This window comes from Vipera berus (assembly GCF_964194415.1).
Source record: "Vipera berus genome assembly, chromosome: Z".
Classification (NCBI taxonomy): Eukaryota; Metazoa; Chordata; class Lepidosauria; order Squamata; family Viperidae; genus Vipera; species Vipera berus.
Window position 1 is genome coordinate 27,781,800 of NC_138205.1, and position 16,176 is coordinate 27,797,975.

At 39.4% G+C, this 16,176-nt stretch overlaps 2 protein-coding genes across 2 annotated transcripts; both read right to left on the bottom strand.

Moving 5' to 3' along the window:
- On the bottom strand, nucleotides 1–1,056 carry LOC308678921 (olfactory receptor 1M1-like; the record flags this gene model as incomplete). The annotated part of the gene is made up of 1 exon (XM_081346151.1): nucleotides 1–1,056. One exon carries the CDS (start codon nucleotides 1,054–1,056, stop codon nucleotides 1–3), a length of 1,056 nt encoding a protein of 351 aa, XP_081202277.1.
- A 12,303-nt stretch (nucleotides 1,057–13,359) lies between these two features.
- On the bottom strand, nucleotides 13,360–14,337 carry LOC308678922 (olfactory receptor 6C75-like; the record flags this gene model as incomplete). The annotated part of the gene is made up of 1 exon (XM_081346152.1): nucleotides 13,360–14,337. One exon carries the CDS (start codon nucleotides 14,335–14,337, stop codon nucleotides 13,360–13,362), a length of 978 nt encoding a protein of 325 aa, XP_081202278.1.
- Between the last annotated feature and the right edge of the window lie 1,839 nt (nucleotides 14,338–16,176).

The following is a 16,176-nucleotide window of genomic DNA, read 5'->3' on the forward strand; positions in this document are numbered from 1 at the left end:
TTACCACTTCCAAAAATGTGTCAATTTATTCTGAAGACGACTGAGGGTTTTGTGAACTTCTTTATTCCTTAATGTGTAGATAATAGGATTAGCCAAAGGAGTCAGAATTGTATAAAAGATAGAGAAGATTTTATTGAGATGTCTCAGAGTGGGTGTGTCTGGCAACATGTAGACAATCATAATGGTGCCATAAAAAAGACAAACCACCGTGAGATGAGATGAACAGCTTGAAAAAGCTTTTTGCCTTCCAGTGCTGGATTTGATTTTCATGATGGTGCTGATAATGGAAAAATAAGAAGTGAGTGTTAGAACAAATGGAGTAGCAGTCAAAATAAAGCCCAAAATAAATGTAGTAAGTTCAATACGGCTTGTTTCAGTACAGGAGAGCTTTTGTAGAGGAGTCAGCTCACAAAAGTAATGGTCAATGATATTGGGGCCACAAAAAAATAGCTCATTAATCAGAAACATCATGATGCCATTAGCTAGAAATCCATTCAACCATGCCCCAGTGATAAGCTGGAAACATAATTTCCTACTCATAATAGAAGCATAGAGCAAAGGTTTACATATAGCCAGATAACGGTCATAAGACATTGCTGCAAGGAGATATGTTTCGGTAGCTGCACAAGAGCCAAAGAAATAATATTGGGCTAGGCATCCACCCATAGTAATAATTCTGTCTCCAGTTAACAAACTGGTTAACATTTTTGGCAAGATATTTGAGGAATAGCAGGTTTCTAGGATGGACAAATTCCCCAGGAAAAAGTACATGGGGATGTGAAGGTGTTGGTCAGCTGCAACCAGCACAATAATAAGGAGGTTCCCAATAACTGTCACAAGATAAATTATCAGGAAGAGGAAGAAAAGCAGAGGTTGCGGCTCAGAGGTGTTCCCCAATCCCAAGAGGATAAATTCTGTGACGCTAGTCTGGTTTCTTTTCTCTCCATCCAACATTTCTTCATTCTCAGAAATGTCCTGCCAAGCCTGGAATACAATGAGAAAATCATGTGGTCTGAATGCTCCACTGGATAAGTCATTTTCCCCAAATCCCAACATACTTTGAAAAAGTACACTAAATTCTAATTTGGATCAAATATCTGGTCCAGGATTCTGTACTTTCCTACCAGATTTGTTGCTAATTGATATTATTATAGCAATGATAATAAAGAGCCATGGTGGTACAGTGGTTAAAATGAAGTAGTGCAGACTAATTCTGCTTACTGCCGGCTGACAGCAGTTCGGAAGTTTGATTCTCACTGGCTCAAGGTTGACTCAGCCTTCCATCCATCTGCAGTCAGTAAAATGAGGACCCAGATTGTTGGCGGCAATATGCTGATTCTGTAAACTGCTTAGAGAGGGCTGTAAAGCATGGTGAAGTGGTACATAAGTCTAAATGTGATTGCTAATGATTGACATAAAAAATAGCTTCTGCCCCAGGGTTCACCCAACTTTTTCTGAAAAGGCCAGAAAAAAAATCAAGAAATTAGGAAAAAAAATAGAAGAAATAGGTTAAAAGTGAGCTGATTGTAAATTTCTTAACACCCCTACAATGCAAAAATAATAAAAAATGAGTTTTATGTTGCAGGGTTACAAACATAGCATTCTTAAAATTCCATCACCGTTTGACTCTTATGCTCCTTAATTCCCATTTTTCAATTCTAAATTATAAAATTAGCAATATAAGCATCAGCGCTCAATAAGATGTGAATGTTTCTGATTTGATTGAAACAATGATGCCATCACATGTTTTAAATGAAAAGTTTTATTTGAATTCAAAAGATGGAGAAATTATCACAGGGAAATAATTTTTCCCAGATGAAATAATTTCAGACATTCTTAAAAGATGAATAAAAGAAATATGTCTTCAAATGGCATAGAAGATAACAATAAAACTCAAAAAAAAGATGTTGGTCACAAATTTCTGAAATTTTAAAAGAGAGAATTGTATTAAAAGCCACACATAAAATGGCTGTTGATCACCTTAAAGGTAAGAACTGTCATGACCATCTATTTCACATTCTGGGAAACACATATGGGAGGGCATTGCTGCAACCAGTTTTTGCTATCAGATTCCACAGAGGTGCCTCTTTTAAACTGGAAAGGAGAATCAGATGAGCTTTGACCCAATCCATCATGGCATGGCATTAAATCTCTATTAAGATTTACCCTGGCAGCAAATAAAATATCCACACAGGTAGTCCTCAACTTACAGATGTTCATTTAGTGACAGTTCAAAGTTATGATAGCACTGAAAAAACGTATTATGATTATTTTTCATACTTATGGCCATTGAAGAATCCCCATGGATATATGATCAAAATTTGGACGCTTGGCAACTGGCATGTATTTATAACAGTTGTGGTGTCCCAGGGTGATGTGATCACCTTTTGCAACCTTCTGACAAGTAAAATCAATTGGGAAGCCAGATTCACTTAAAAACTGTGTTGCTAACTTAACAACTGCAGCAATTCATTTATCAACTGTGGCAAGAAAGGTCATAAAATGGAGGGAAACTCACTTAGCAACGGTCTTACTTAACAATGGAACTTTTGGGCTCAATTGTGGTTGTTAGTTGAGGAATACCTATAGTAAAAAAAGGAACACTAGTACACAATTTTTATTCTTTGGGTATTCCAAACTTTTAGAAAGCTAAAAAAATATTAACAGATATTTATTTATTTATTTATTTATTTTTATTTTAATCCCATTTATATCCCGCCCTTCTCTGAAGACTCAGGGTGGTTTACAATCTAAGCACAAATTAAATGTGCTTAGCAATAGCCTTCATTCTATGTATATGCCTGCTTATTAGGGCTTTCCCCCCCCCAAGCGGCATTATTACAAAGTCAGCTTAATTGCCCCCAACAATCTGGGTCCTCATTTTACCTACCTTGGAAGGATGGAAGGCTGAGTCAACCTTGAGCCTGGTGGGATGCGAACCTGCAATAATTGCAGGCAGCTGGTGTTACTTAAGGAGGCATCAGCCCACTGCTCCACCAAGGCTCTTGATATAATCCAGTGAAGTTTATTTGGTCATAAACTTCTAGTCTAATTTTATCCAACTTTTTGAAATTCAGAATTAATTTGTTTTAATTTGAGATATTTGTTTTACATGATGGATCTATGGGAAATAATAATGGAAACCATGGAGGGAAAGATTTTAATAAGGAACCATCTGATGGTTTACATATGATTCATTGGCTGTGAAATTATTACCATTTCCCCCTTCCCTCTCTCCCTGTGTCTTTCTCTAGTTTTTATATTTTGCTGGAGATTTTGCATAAGATTTTATCCTCGTATTACCCTATTATAACATTTAGTAGTTTCATCATGCAATAACATTCTGTATTTTAAAAAAACCTTAACCTACACTATAGTTAATTATTTTGCTCTTGGTAGATTAATAAAAAATCTAGGGTATTTTTAAGAGATTCTACATTATCTTAAAAGGGACGCGGTGGCTCAGTGGGTTAGGACGCTGAGCTTGTCGATCGGAAGGTCGGCAGTTTGGCGGGTCGAATCCCGAGTGCCGCATAGCAGAGTGAGCACCTGTTAGTCGTCCCAGCTTCTGCCCACCTAGCAGTTCGAAAGCACGTAAAAATGCAAGTAGAAAAATAGGGACCACTACGGTGGGAAGGTAACAGCGTTCTGTGCGCCTTTGGCGTCTAGTCATGCCGGCCACATGACCACGGAGACGTCCTCGGACAAGCGCTGGCTCTTCGGCTTTGAAACGGAGATGAGCACCGGCCCCTAGAGTCGGAAACGACTAGCACGCATGTGCGGGGGAACCTTTACCTTTACCTTACATTATCTTAGTCCTTTTATTTTATTTTTCTGTTCAAGCTAAACTTATCTGAAGGTATAGAATCTGTTTAAAAGATAACATTCTGTATTGCTGCTGCTGAAAATATTAGTAATTAAATGACTCAGCTTTATTTTATCAACATTACTACTGTATTCCAGTTACCTCTTCCTTAATTTGTGTGCTTTGTTCAGATATTGTTTTTCACAAGAGCCTTGCATAAACAATTACACCATTTTATATCAATGGAATATTGTTTAAAGACTGAAAAGATATAGAATATCATAATAGAAAAGCAAGGTGAGAAAATAAGTTAATTTTGAACCACAGCCTCAGTTTTTATTGGGAGCTATTTGCCCAACAATATTTGAATTTCAAATGTTATGGAATGATGAACTAATTGTACTCAATCACATTGCCGATCCATAATCACTATACTGATTGAACTCAGATGCCACGGTTACCCATATTATGGTAGGAACCTATCCTATATTTTAATGAACTAATTATCAAATTCACCTCATGTATAACTTACTTGCTAACATATTATTCTCTGATTCTTGGATGTCGAAGCAATCAACATAGCTGTCTCTTCATGTTCTTCCAAAAAATAACACCACTTTGTAAACCTTCTCCACAATAAATACTCTCTATAAGCTCTTAAAATAAGAGCTGTTGATGTAATCCATCTCTTAACCCCAAAGGAAATGCCAACATTACATAATTTCCCATATGAATTTTTATCTTATTTAGGCCATATTAGGTTTTAAGTCTAGTTGATTGATCGGAGGTGCTTTTTTTTTTTCAAAAAGTGTGTTTTGTAAGTTTTGGGGTACAAACATCCCCAGCTTATAGCAAGTGATTTGTACTATCTACTGATATAATTACAATTTCAATGTATTGCTATGCTATATAATATGTTTAGCATTGACAGTCTGCTTCTATGTTGCCTTGGAATTTCTTCCAGACAAATGAAAAGGATCCCCACTAAAAGCAAATTAGAACTCTTCTTCAACAACAAGATTTTCAAGGTGCTGTTAGTGGGGATCCTATATGAAAAGTCTGCACACTTGATTCTTGCTCATGAAACTTTGCTTACCTCTTCCAGCAGAATGGAAGTTCTGCTTCCTGCTCTACAACAGCTCCTGCAATTTTCTGATAGCCAGAAAAAGACAGCATCAAGTTCCCAATAGCACTTCTTTATATAGGTAGTCCTTGAGATACAACTGTAATGGAGCCTGTCCGTTACAGTCACATGTTGTGGCAATCATTAGATGAAACATTCATGTAACAACCCTGACATCCCTGTTCTCCCCAATGAAATGTAAAATGAACATGTGAATCATTAAGTGGAGCATGGATTGCCTCGTGGGTGGAAGAAGCCATTGGAGGCCCAATACAGGCCCACATGCCCTGGCCATCCTGATGGCCAAATCTGGTCCTAGGTTCTGCCTCAACATACTTTTTAATAAGCAACTGAGTTGGAACATCATTTAAAAGCAATTTATTTAAGTAGTCTGATAAAGTGGGTGTTCTTGTGAAAAGGGGGAACCTGGAAAAATGGCTTACATTTACTTTTATAGTTAACATAACAAAGAACTTCAAAGTAAATGTTGGTTTGTTAAGAAATAGCCACCTATCCAGTTACATCACAAGAATTAAAGCATCCATTATACATGAGCATAGCCATAGAAAAGAGCATTATATTCTGAATAATAGTAAAGGAAAAAAGAAAACATCATGATGGGTATGGGTGTGATGCATTCTTAGTGTTTCCCAAGGTTAAGCTTGAATATTTGCTTTGATCATGGATGCTTAAGAACAGCTGAAAATTTACAATTTATAAAAAGCTCTCCTGCCAGTCCTGGTTTTTAAAAGAGAGGCTTTTCTTGAAGGTTAAGACTTAGAGCAAATTGTTGGCAATACATTTAAAAGCAAATTTAAAATACAAAAAAAACCCAAATTAGTTAGCCAGTGCAAAAGTACTACAAAATCCATATTGGAAGTATTATAAAGTCCACCCTATGTGGCCCTCAGTCCAAGGCCTTCCCAACCCGAGATGCCCCATGCTCCAATTCCCCTCCTTGGATGGCAAGGGTGTGTCACACAGAAAAGGGGGGGCCACCTATTCTCCAGAGTACCAGAGAGCAGGAGAAGAAGGAATTAATGGAAATTCATTAAGGAGAGATCCAACCTGGAATTAAGGAGGAATATTTTGACAGTGAGAAGAATCAATCAATGGAATAGCTTGCCTTCTGGAGCTGTAGGTGCTCTATCACTGGAGGTCTTCAAGAAAAGATTGGATATCCATTTGTCCTGGATACAATAAGGTCTCCTGCCTTAAGCAGGGGGTGGACTAGAAGACCTCCAAAGACCCTTCCAGTCCTCTGATTCAATCATTCAAAGAAGTTAGTATTAGAAAATCAGCTCTACACATTGCCTTCCAAGTCTGGAAACTGTGTCAAAAACCTTTCAAAACCTGAAAACATTAACACAGGCAGAAGAATGGAGATTGGTCTTTCCCCTTCCTCTTGCAATTCTTGCTATCAAAGCCAAGATAAGCTAAACACATTTGACATTTATAGTATTATAAGGGGGAAAATATAGTTGAATAGACAATGGAATTGTGATTTCAGTGGTACTGAGCTGCCATCAAGGTTAATGGCTATTGACAGAGCAATGATCCATGAAATTATCCAATCCCTTTTCAAAATGGTGGCCATTATCTTGTTTTATGTCAGACAATTCCATCCTTCAACTATGTATTTTATTAAATAAAAATAATTCAGGCACAGATCTCCCCAAATTAGTATTAATCAGGTTCCCAAGTTCAAATATTGTAAAGGGAGAACCTCCTGTCCATTCCAATTCTCCATAACTCATTTGAAAATTATATATTTGATTGACAAAGATACAGAAAATTCTGACCTTTGGGGGATAACCATGGTATGATTGGGTGAACACAATGGTAAGATTTGCCCAGACTGTTTCCTCTACTTGGCCCCATCTGCATTTTGGAGGTAGGTTCAAAGGACCTCAGTGAAGAATCAAAGGGACTGATTGAATAAAACAAAGTTGTACTGAGCAATGTTGATCAACCTTACCACTTTTATGAAGTATGGAATTCAGTTCCCAGAATTCCCCAGCCAGCATGTTCCTCATCCAAAAAACCCCAACCCAGGAGTTATGTTGCTATTGTGATTGAGAGACTCTCTCTCTTCCTCTCCAAGCCATTTAAGGACATTCTGTATGTTCATTGGAAGATTTGAAGCCTTCCCTAAATCTTTCACCACACATTTTTCCTTGTTTGACTCAAGAGACTTTGCCTGAGACATCTGAGACCTTTCAGGATCACTTGTTCTAGCTTATAATCCTTCATATTCAAAACTACAGTTCCTCTGAGTTATATGGGGGTGCATACCTAACATCTATCCAAAACTAGATATTAGCTTATGACATAATATAACAAGTCATAAATCATTTCCTGTGCTGTCACTTGATTGTGCTCTATAGCCTCACACAACAGGGGCTATCTCTGAGTGTATGCCCAGCTTTTCAAGAGAAGGCATCTGTCAGGACCCACCCCAAACCACATCTTAGGAAGACAAAACTCTTGGAGCCAAATCTAGTCCAAAAGGAATCTTTACTATGACATGCTTGGTTGTAGGAATACAAGACAAGACTTAATATTGTTCTACAAACTAAAACCTTATAAAGAGTTCCTGGTTCAACCCCCCCTTAACCCCATTTGGTCAGCCCCCCATCAGTTACCTCGTATCATCCCTCTCGTGGGAAAAAGGAACTTAGGACCTTTTATGTTTATTGCTCTCTTCCTTGACACAAACCAGATGCTACCTGCCCTAACCCTCCCTTTTGTTCCCCCAGTTCAAAAGGCTTCTCTTTTCCTTTGAAATGCCTAATACAGGCTCAATACACATTCGTTCCTTCCTCCTCGGGAGATGACAGGATCCAGGAACAACGTTTTAAACATACATTTATGAATATGATATAAATGGATTCTGACAGTTCACTCTCCTTAGAAAAAAGATATGTCCATCTGTAAGGGAAGAAAAGAGAAGAAAAAGGGAAAGAAAACATAAATGTTAATCCGGTTTGTTCGGATACTCTGTATGAAATCTCTTAAGAAGCTTTGGTGCTTTAACGTGGCGTTTATCAACCCATTCATTCTAATTGACTGAAGGAGATTGGTTGTTTTAGCCTCCTCACTGGGATGCTCAGTTCCTCCACCAGTGTCGGGCTGATGAGGCAGCGGATGCAGCCAGAGTCTATCAGAGCTTTTATTTCGATGGCTTTAGGTATAGAGGAAGCTAATATAGTCACTGTCTTAAGTATGGGTGGAAGGGGTCCACTTACCAATGGTTCTCCCTCTGAGCTGTCTTCCAAGGTGTCCACCACCCCTGCGGTGTAGGCCAGAGTCCAATCCCAGGTTTTGGCAGGAATTGTGAACTCTACAGCCTCTGTCCCCTTCATGGAAGATTCTTTTGGGTTGCCTTGAGGCTTCCCCAGCTTTTTGGAAGATGATGCCTCTGTTTTGCGTGGAGGGGCTTTTGAATGACATTCTGCAGCACGGTGGCCCTTTCTCCCACAATTGAAACATTCCTTTGATTTTTTAGCCATGGCCAGTGGGTTTTCCCCCTCACATGTTTCCTCGAGTGGTGGGTGGCCCCATGGTTTTCCTCTGCGTTGTTGTTGTGATTCAGGGTCAGCCTGTGGGCTCAGCAGTTGGGTCGGACGACTCAGAGGAGGAGGAGGGGGGTGTTGAAGAGCTTGCTGATGATGGCCTTGAGGCTCCGCAGAGCCCTTAGCCGGGCCCCTCCCACCTGGTCACGACGGAGACCCAGCTGTGTGAGCCTGACAGCGTGGATGAAGATAACCCACAGCTGGCCCTGTTCAAGGACGCCCGACGCAGGAGGCAGTCAATCAGGAGTAAACAGAGGAAGGCAATGGGGCACCTCGGAAGGAGGCAGAGAGAGACCACGCCCTGAACTGTATTTAAGGGGAATGTGTGGGAGGGCTGGTTTGCTGAAGGCAACCTCTTGAATAGTTCCTGTTTCATAGCTCCTGTTTCATGGTTGGTGTCTTGTCTTGCTCTGTTTTATGTTAATAAATTTGGCAGGCTTTATTCCAGCCTCTTGCCATTTGTAAAGGGGTTGTCCCTGCTTTTGCTGCAGGGCCGGTAGCAGGCTGGTACAGAACAGTTGTCTCTTCAATAGGTCTATTTCCACTTCCTCTGCCAGGACATACTTGCAGGACCGTCTGCTACCGGGGACGACTTCCCATCGCCCAGTGCGCTCACACAGAGAGGGCCTCCTCAGGGTGCCGTCGGCCAGACAATGTCGGCTGGCGACCCCCAGGGGGAGGGCCTTCTCTGTGGGAGCACCAGCCCTTTGGAACCATCTTCCCCTTGAGCTTCGGATGGCCCCGGACCTCCGGTCCTTTCGCCGCGACCTCAAAACTTTTCTCTTCCATCAGGCTGACCTGGATTGATGATGGGTTTTTAAATATGTTTTAATTTTTAACTGTAGTTAATTTATTTTGGGGCTGTTATTTAATTCGTTTTTTTAATTTTTGTATTGTTGTTTTTTATTGTTGTAAGCCGCCCTGAGTCCTTTGGGAGATAGGGCGGCATATAAGTCCCAAAAATAAATAAATAAATAAATACTAGTCGTCCAGATGGTAGGGGTCTCCTCGAGGCAGGCAAGCATCATACAGGTCGTAGTTTAGACCGTCTTTGAAATGGCTGAGGAGGATGTCTTCTGGCTAGTTCAGCTTGCTGGCGATGGCTCGGAATTCTTGGGTATATTCAGCCACTGTTTGCCTGCCCTGCCTCACCATTTTGATTCTCTCCCGGGCCTTCCGGTCAGCCAAAGGGTCCTCGAACCATCGCCTCAAGGATGACATGAATCGGTTGAAGTCATTGAGTTCTGGGGCATTGGAGTCATACAGGTTCATCACCCAGTCTGCAGCCGTCCTGTCCAGGATGGATTGCACAATTCGGATGCGGGTTTTGTCACTGGGGATGTCCTGTCCGTATTCTTCCATGTAGCTGAGGACTTGGGTTAGGAAAAATCCCAGTCATGATGGCTCCCCCTTGAACTTTGCTTCCAGGGGTGGGAATCTTTGACTGGAGCCTTGTCTGCGCCGCGGAGGGTATTGCTCCTCATCTCGATCCCCATCTGTGGGTCTGGGGGGGGTACCACTGAGTCAGGGACTCCTGTTCTATTGGATGGCCCTGGTGTTTCAGGTGTTGGATCCCTTCTGTTACCCCTCCAGTTTCAACCCCAGGTGTTGTGCTGGTTGGGGTTTCCAGCTCTCTCCTCCCTTAGTGAGCTCAGGGTTGCTTTCATCAAGTCAATAGCTTTTTCCAGAATCCTCTCTTCCTCACTGGCGTGCAGGGAGCTCTCCATCTCTTGTTTCCATTCCGGTTGGTGGTCACTCCGTCTCAGGGTCACTTCTCCCAAAGCCTTTTTCCACTCACTTTTCCTTCCAATGCCCATCGACCACCAGGGTTTTCATTCGTGCTGCCCCACCGTTTCCTCCCAGGAGGAATATGACACTTCAGCTTCCCACTGTTTCTGGGAATTCAGTTGGGAGGAAGACTCCTTCTCTGTGGGGCCTCCCTCCTCTCTGGCTTCATCGTCAGACATCATATTTATTTGCAAAATCCCCCAGTAATGTTTCTCCTTCCAGGTTGACTTTCAGTGCAAGTCCTGTCTAATGTCAGGACCCATCCCAAACCACATCTTAGGAATACAAAACTCTTGGAGCCAAATCTAGTCCAAAAGGAATCTTTACTATGACATGCTTGGTTGTAGGAATACAAGACAAGACTTAATATTGTTCTACAAACTAAAACCTTATAAAGAGTTCCCGGTTCAACCCCCCCCTTAACCCCATTTTGTCAGCCCCCCATCAGTTACTTCGTATCATCCCTCTCGTAGGAAAAAGGAACTTAGAACCTTTTATGTTTATTGCTCTCTTCCTTGACACAAGCCAGATGCTACCTGCCCTAACCCTCCCTTTTGTTCCCCCAGTTCAAAAGGCTTCTCTTTTCCTTTGAAATGCCTAATACAGGCTCAATACACATTCGTTCCTTCCTCCTCGGGAGATGGCAGAATCCAGGAACAATGTTTTAAACATTCATTTATGAATATGATATAAATGGATTCTGACAGCATCACATTTGGAGCTTCATCCTTGTTGAAGGTGCTAGGATCCTGGTAAGGAAACAGTTCTGAAAGGTTGACTCTACGGGTTACTGGTTGTTTCCTAGACACTTAAAATTAAGTTTAATAACAACAGAAATCCAAGTCTTTCCTTATTTGCTAGATTGTTTTATCCTATATCATTGGCCCTCTGCCTTCTTGCTGGGGAGAAGGGAGGGCAGCAGGAATCTCACTTCTTTATAAAGCACTGTGATGTCATCACCCACCCTGTGTTCTGCTTCTATAGGCCAGAGAAGCATTCATGGAAATGAAGATGACAGAGACTGGCATTCTGCTTTGAAGTTCACCAGAATCATATTGCATTTTTGCTTTCAGTATTTATTTTTGAAAAGGGACACGGTGGCTCAGTGGGTTAGGATGCTGAGCTTGTCAATCAGAAGGTTGGCAGTTTGGCGGGTCGAATCCTGAGTGCCGCGTAACAGAGTGAGCACCTGTTACTCGTCCCAGCTTCTGCCAACCTAGCAGTTCGAAAGCACATAAAAATGCAAGTAGAAAAATAAGGACCACTAAAGTGGGAAGGTAACAGTGTTCCATGCACCTTTGGCATCTAGTCATGCCGGCCACATGACCACGGAGACGTCCTCGGACAAGTGCTGGCTCTTTGGCTTTGAAACAGAGATGAGCACTGGCCCCTAGAGTTGGAAACGACTAGCACATATGTGCGGGGGAAACTTTACCTTTACCTTTATTTATTTTTGACATTCAAATCAGGTGGCAGACACCTTAGTGAATGTCTATAACACTCTGGTTGTCAATCCTTGTCTTAAAGGCAGATATATTGTAGGATGAATGTAGAATACAATGAAGACCTCTGTTCTGATTAAATCTTAGGGAGAAAAGCTGGGAATATCAATATCAATAGAGCTTTTTATATGAAGCTTCTCATATTTGTAAATTTTATTAATTCAATTATGATCTCATATAACCTCACAAACAAGGTACTACCTAAACTGTGAAAAAGTAATTTGTTTTGCTATCTTTATAGTTTGGCATTTGGGAACAAAGTGAGAACATTTCCCACACATTGCATCTGAAATGTTATTTCTAGAAATTGTTTTGAATTGTTTGTGACTATTGTAGTATGAAAGAGAAAAAAAATATGGATTGAAAGACTCTTCAGAGGGAACATTTATGGCCAAGTATATAGATTACTATGGATAGTTCAGGAGATCCATGGTTGTATCCTTTACTTAGTAGGATTTAAAACAATTTTAGGGTTATTATTTATTGCTTTAATATGTTCATGTTTTTGTCTTGTTTTTATTGATTGTAAGGCACCTAGGGTTGCCTGTAGGTGAGATGGGTAGCATATAAGTTAAACAAACAAATGAATAATGAAGTTGAATTCTGTATGGAACTGAGCAGTGAAATGTGGAATTATAGAACACATTTTAAATAGTTTACAGTTACATTAAAATGTTCTGTTCCTATATTAGTGGAATAAAGCAGTTGTGAATTAAGCTTCACAATTATCTCCAAACCATATATGAACCTTACACCTGATTTTTATTCTCAGAATATATGTATGAGAGATAAGGAAAAAACACAAGAAAAATGGTAATGAATAAACATGTTCTAGTTGTATAGAAAGGGACGCGGTGGCTCAGTGGGTTAGGACGCTGAGCTTGTCGATCAGAAGGTCGGCAGTTTGGCGGGTCGAATCCTGAGTGCCGCGTAACAGAGTGAGCGCCTGTTACTCGTCCCAGCTTCTGCCAACCTAGCAGTTCGAAAGCACGTAAAAATGCAAGTAGAAAAATAGGGACCACTACGGTGGGAAGGTAACAGCGTTCCGTGCGCCTTTAGCGTCTAGTCATGCCGGCCACATGACCACGGAGATGTCCTCGGACAAGCGCTGGCTCTTTGGCTTTGAAACGGAGATGAGCACCGGCCCCTAGAGTCGGAAACGATTAGCACACATGTGCGGGGGAACCTTTACCTTTACCTTAGTTGTATAGAATATTTTCAAAAGCTCACTGAACCATTTTTTTATACATATACAACATCCAGAATATATAATTGTATGAAAACACTTTGAAAAACACAGTAATAAATAAGAAAAATAAGTTTGCATAGAACTTTATACTTCCTAGTATCCGTAATAAAAATATGCTAAAATGAATCATGCAAATTCATGCAGTGAAAAGAAAGAATTGCAAGGAAGAGATGGAAGTCAGTGTATTTCAGTCCTGGTACCTATAAGTATTCCCACCATGATCATATTCAGAATCCTCCCCTTTAATTAAGAAAACATTTAAATATATTTTATTTAATATATTTTATTGAGATTCAACATTAATACTAGCTAATGAATTAAGCACCAAGAGATAATTTGGGAAAACGTTGGCCCAAAATGATCATTTTGCTGTAAAGTTGTCTTAGGGCTTTATGAACTTCTTTGTTTCTTAAAGAATAAATTAGAGGATTCACCAAAGGTGTCATCACTGTATAAAAAATGGAGAAGATTTTATTGAGAGGTCTCAGAGTGGGAGAGTCTGGCAACACATAGACAATGATTAATGTGCCATAGTAGAGGCAAACTACGATGAGATGAGATGAACAAGTTGAAAAGGCTTTTTGCCTTCCAATAGTGGATTTGATTTTTATAATAGTGCCAATAATGCAGATGTAAGAGAAGAGAGTCAATAGAAAAGGGGCAACTGTAAAAATAACAGTCATGAAGAAGGCAATGGGTTCAAGAAAATTTCTATTACTGCAGGACAATTTCTCCAGTGGGAGAAAATCACAAAAATAATGGTCTATGACATTAGAGCCACAGAAGGGAAAGGGATCCATGAGAGCCACCAGAATGCCATTGAATATCAAACTATTTATCCATATTCCAACTATAAGCTGGAAACTTAATTTTGTATTCATGATAGAAGTGTAGAACAAAGGTCTACAAATTGCCACAAATCGATCATAAGACATTGCAGATAAAAGATAGGTTTCTATAGCAGCACAAATCCCAAATAAATGACATTGGGCAAGGCATACATGTAGACTTATAGTTCTGTCACCAGTCAACAAATTGGCCAACAGTTTGGGTAAGATGGTGGAGCTATAGCAAGCATCCAGCCAAGACAAATTTGCCAAGAAAAAATACATTGGGGTATGAAGATGGTGATTTGCCACAACTAGCAGAAAGATGAGAAGGTTTCCAGTTATCGTCATCAGATAAATCACCAAGAAGAACCAAAAAAGAAGAATCTGCAGCTCCGGAAAAGTCTCTAAACCCAGAAGGATGAATTCTTGAATGGCTGTCTGGTTTCTCTTTTCTATATCTGGCATTCCCTTAATTCATGAAATGTCTCATCAGATCTAGAATATAAATTTTTTAAAAGGCATGTTTAAATCCAAAATATTGAAAACTCTCTTATTTCTCTTTCTCTGTATCTGTTTAATAAATACTTATTTCAGGAATAATAGATAACTAATGTTCACAAGTGTTCCACTCATATACTGTATTTAGAAAAATAATTTTAGTTGGCAGGAATATATGACTAAAAGATAAGTATTATTAGTCACGTGTTCACACAATTGGTTTTTCTCCTCTTTTCTATGTTGGAAATCATGATTTCTGATGGTTATGATAAGCAAAATCCAATTTTTTAGGGAATGAAACTGAAGCATAGCCCTGTTACTACATTCATAAAAATGTTTTCCTTTGGTCGGTCCTCAATGAACATGTTCTGCAAATCATATTATTGAAAATGCCCCTGTAGTACATATAATTATATAAATCCCATAGCTATTCTAGTCAATTTCATCTGATTAAAACATGTCCACATTTGTTTCTTAAGAGACTTCTTAGAAATAATAGCTATACAGAGCAGATCCACTGAAAGAGAGGAGTATTCTTATCATAATACACAGTGGCCAATTGGAATAGAGATGCTTCTCATAATAAAATGAACCATGAGGAGAGAACTGCATCATGTACCCCAACATAAGTTAGAAAGCACATTTTTCAATCTGTATCAGGAAAGGACAGGTGGAGGCATTCACCCTGATAGGCCAGGGGCAAGTAGAACAAATTATGTCATGTACCTATCCTCAAAAGCTGATCGTGGCTCATGCTGAATCATGAGCAAACTGGTTGCTTGTGTAGCCCAAGGATCTTTATTTTCTGTCTCCACTACTACTACTTGATCACTTTTCCTCAAGAATGACTGTAAAAATCTTAGTTGACCTGTGTCAATATGGCCTTTCTATCTACTCTTTGCTTCCTCTAGAACAAGAGAATGTGAAAGCCAAGAGTTTTCAATATTGCATGGAATATTCTAACTTTGGAAATATAAGCTCTTTGCTGACTCTATTCCTGCCTAAAGGAAAATACTTTCCCTTTAGTCCTTCATTAATCACCTTGTTCTGCAAATTTTTCTTTAAACAAATATATAATATTCCATTAATATTATTATATATTATTATATATCCATCCATATAATTATTTGTGACTCAGAGAAAGAGAGATATCCCTTCGCAAGTATCCAAAAGTTTACCTTCCCTAAAAGATAAAACTTGTCCTTTAGTTGCCAAGAATGAGCTAAAGAGGAAACCTTTATTCTGTATCCAAAATTCTTTGGAGGGATAATGCTGGGGCTGGAGTCACACATTACCAACATGTATGATTTAAAAAAAAATATGGATTGTTGAATAAATCACAATGGCTGGACCACACTAAAATCACAATTCCCAGCAGTAATCATTGTCTCTCAAAGCATGATGAACCAAAATAACCAAAATAAACCCATATTACAGTTTAGCACAATTTGGGAAGCCTTCCAGCGTCTTAATGCAAAACTATATCATGAAACTATATCAAAACTATATCTTCCCAAAATATACAATAATACTGAAGTTGGACTGAAACTTACCTGTAAGAAATAACTGGCCTAGTAACAGATGTTCCACGACTTAGTGTTACTATTTTTTTCAAATTATTGATAAACAACTTCCATGCTGTTCAAATTTGAATATTTCCTATTATGAAACAGAAAAGTTTCTTAAATACTTTTTATAAAAATTTAAAATAATTAATCCTGGGAGATTTCCTGCTAATTTGTTCATTTTTGATGCAAATGAATAGTGAATCCCAAAGGATATCCAGCATTAACAACTTTCCCTTTA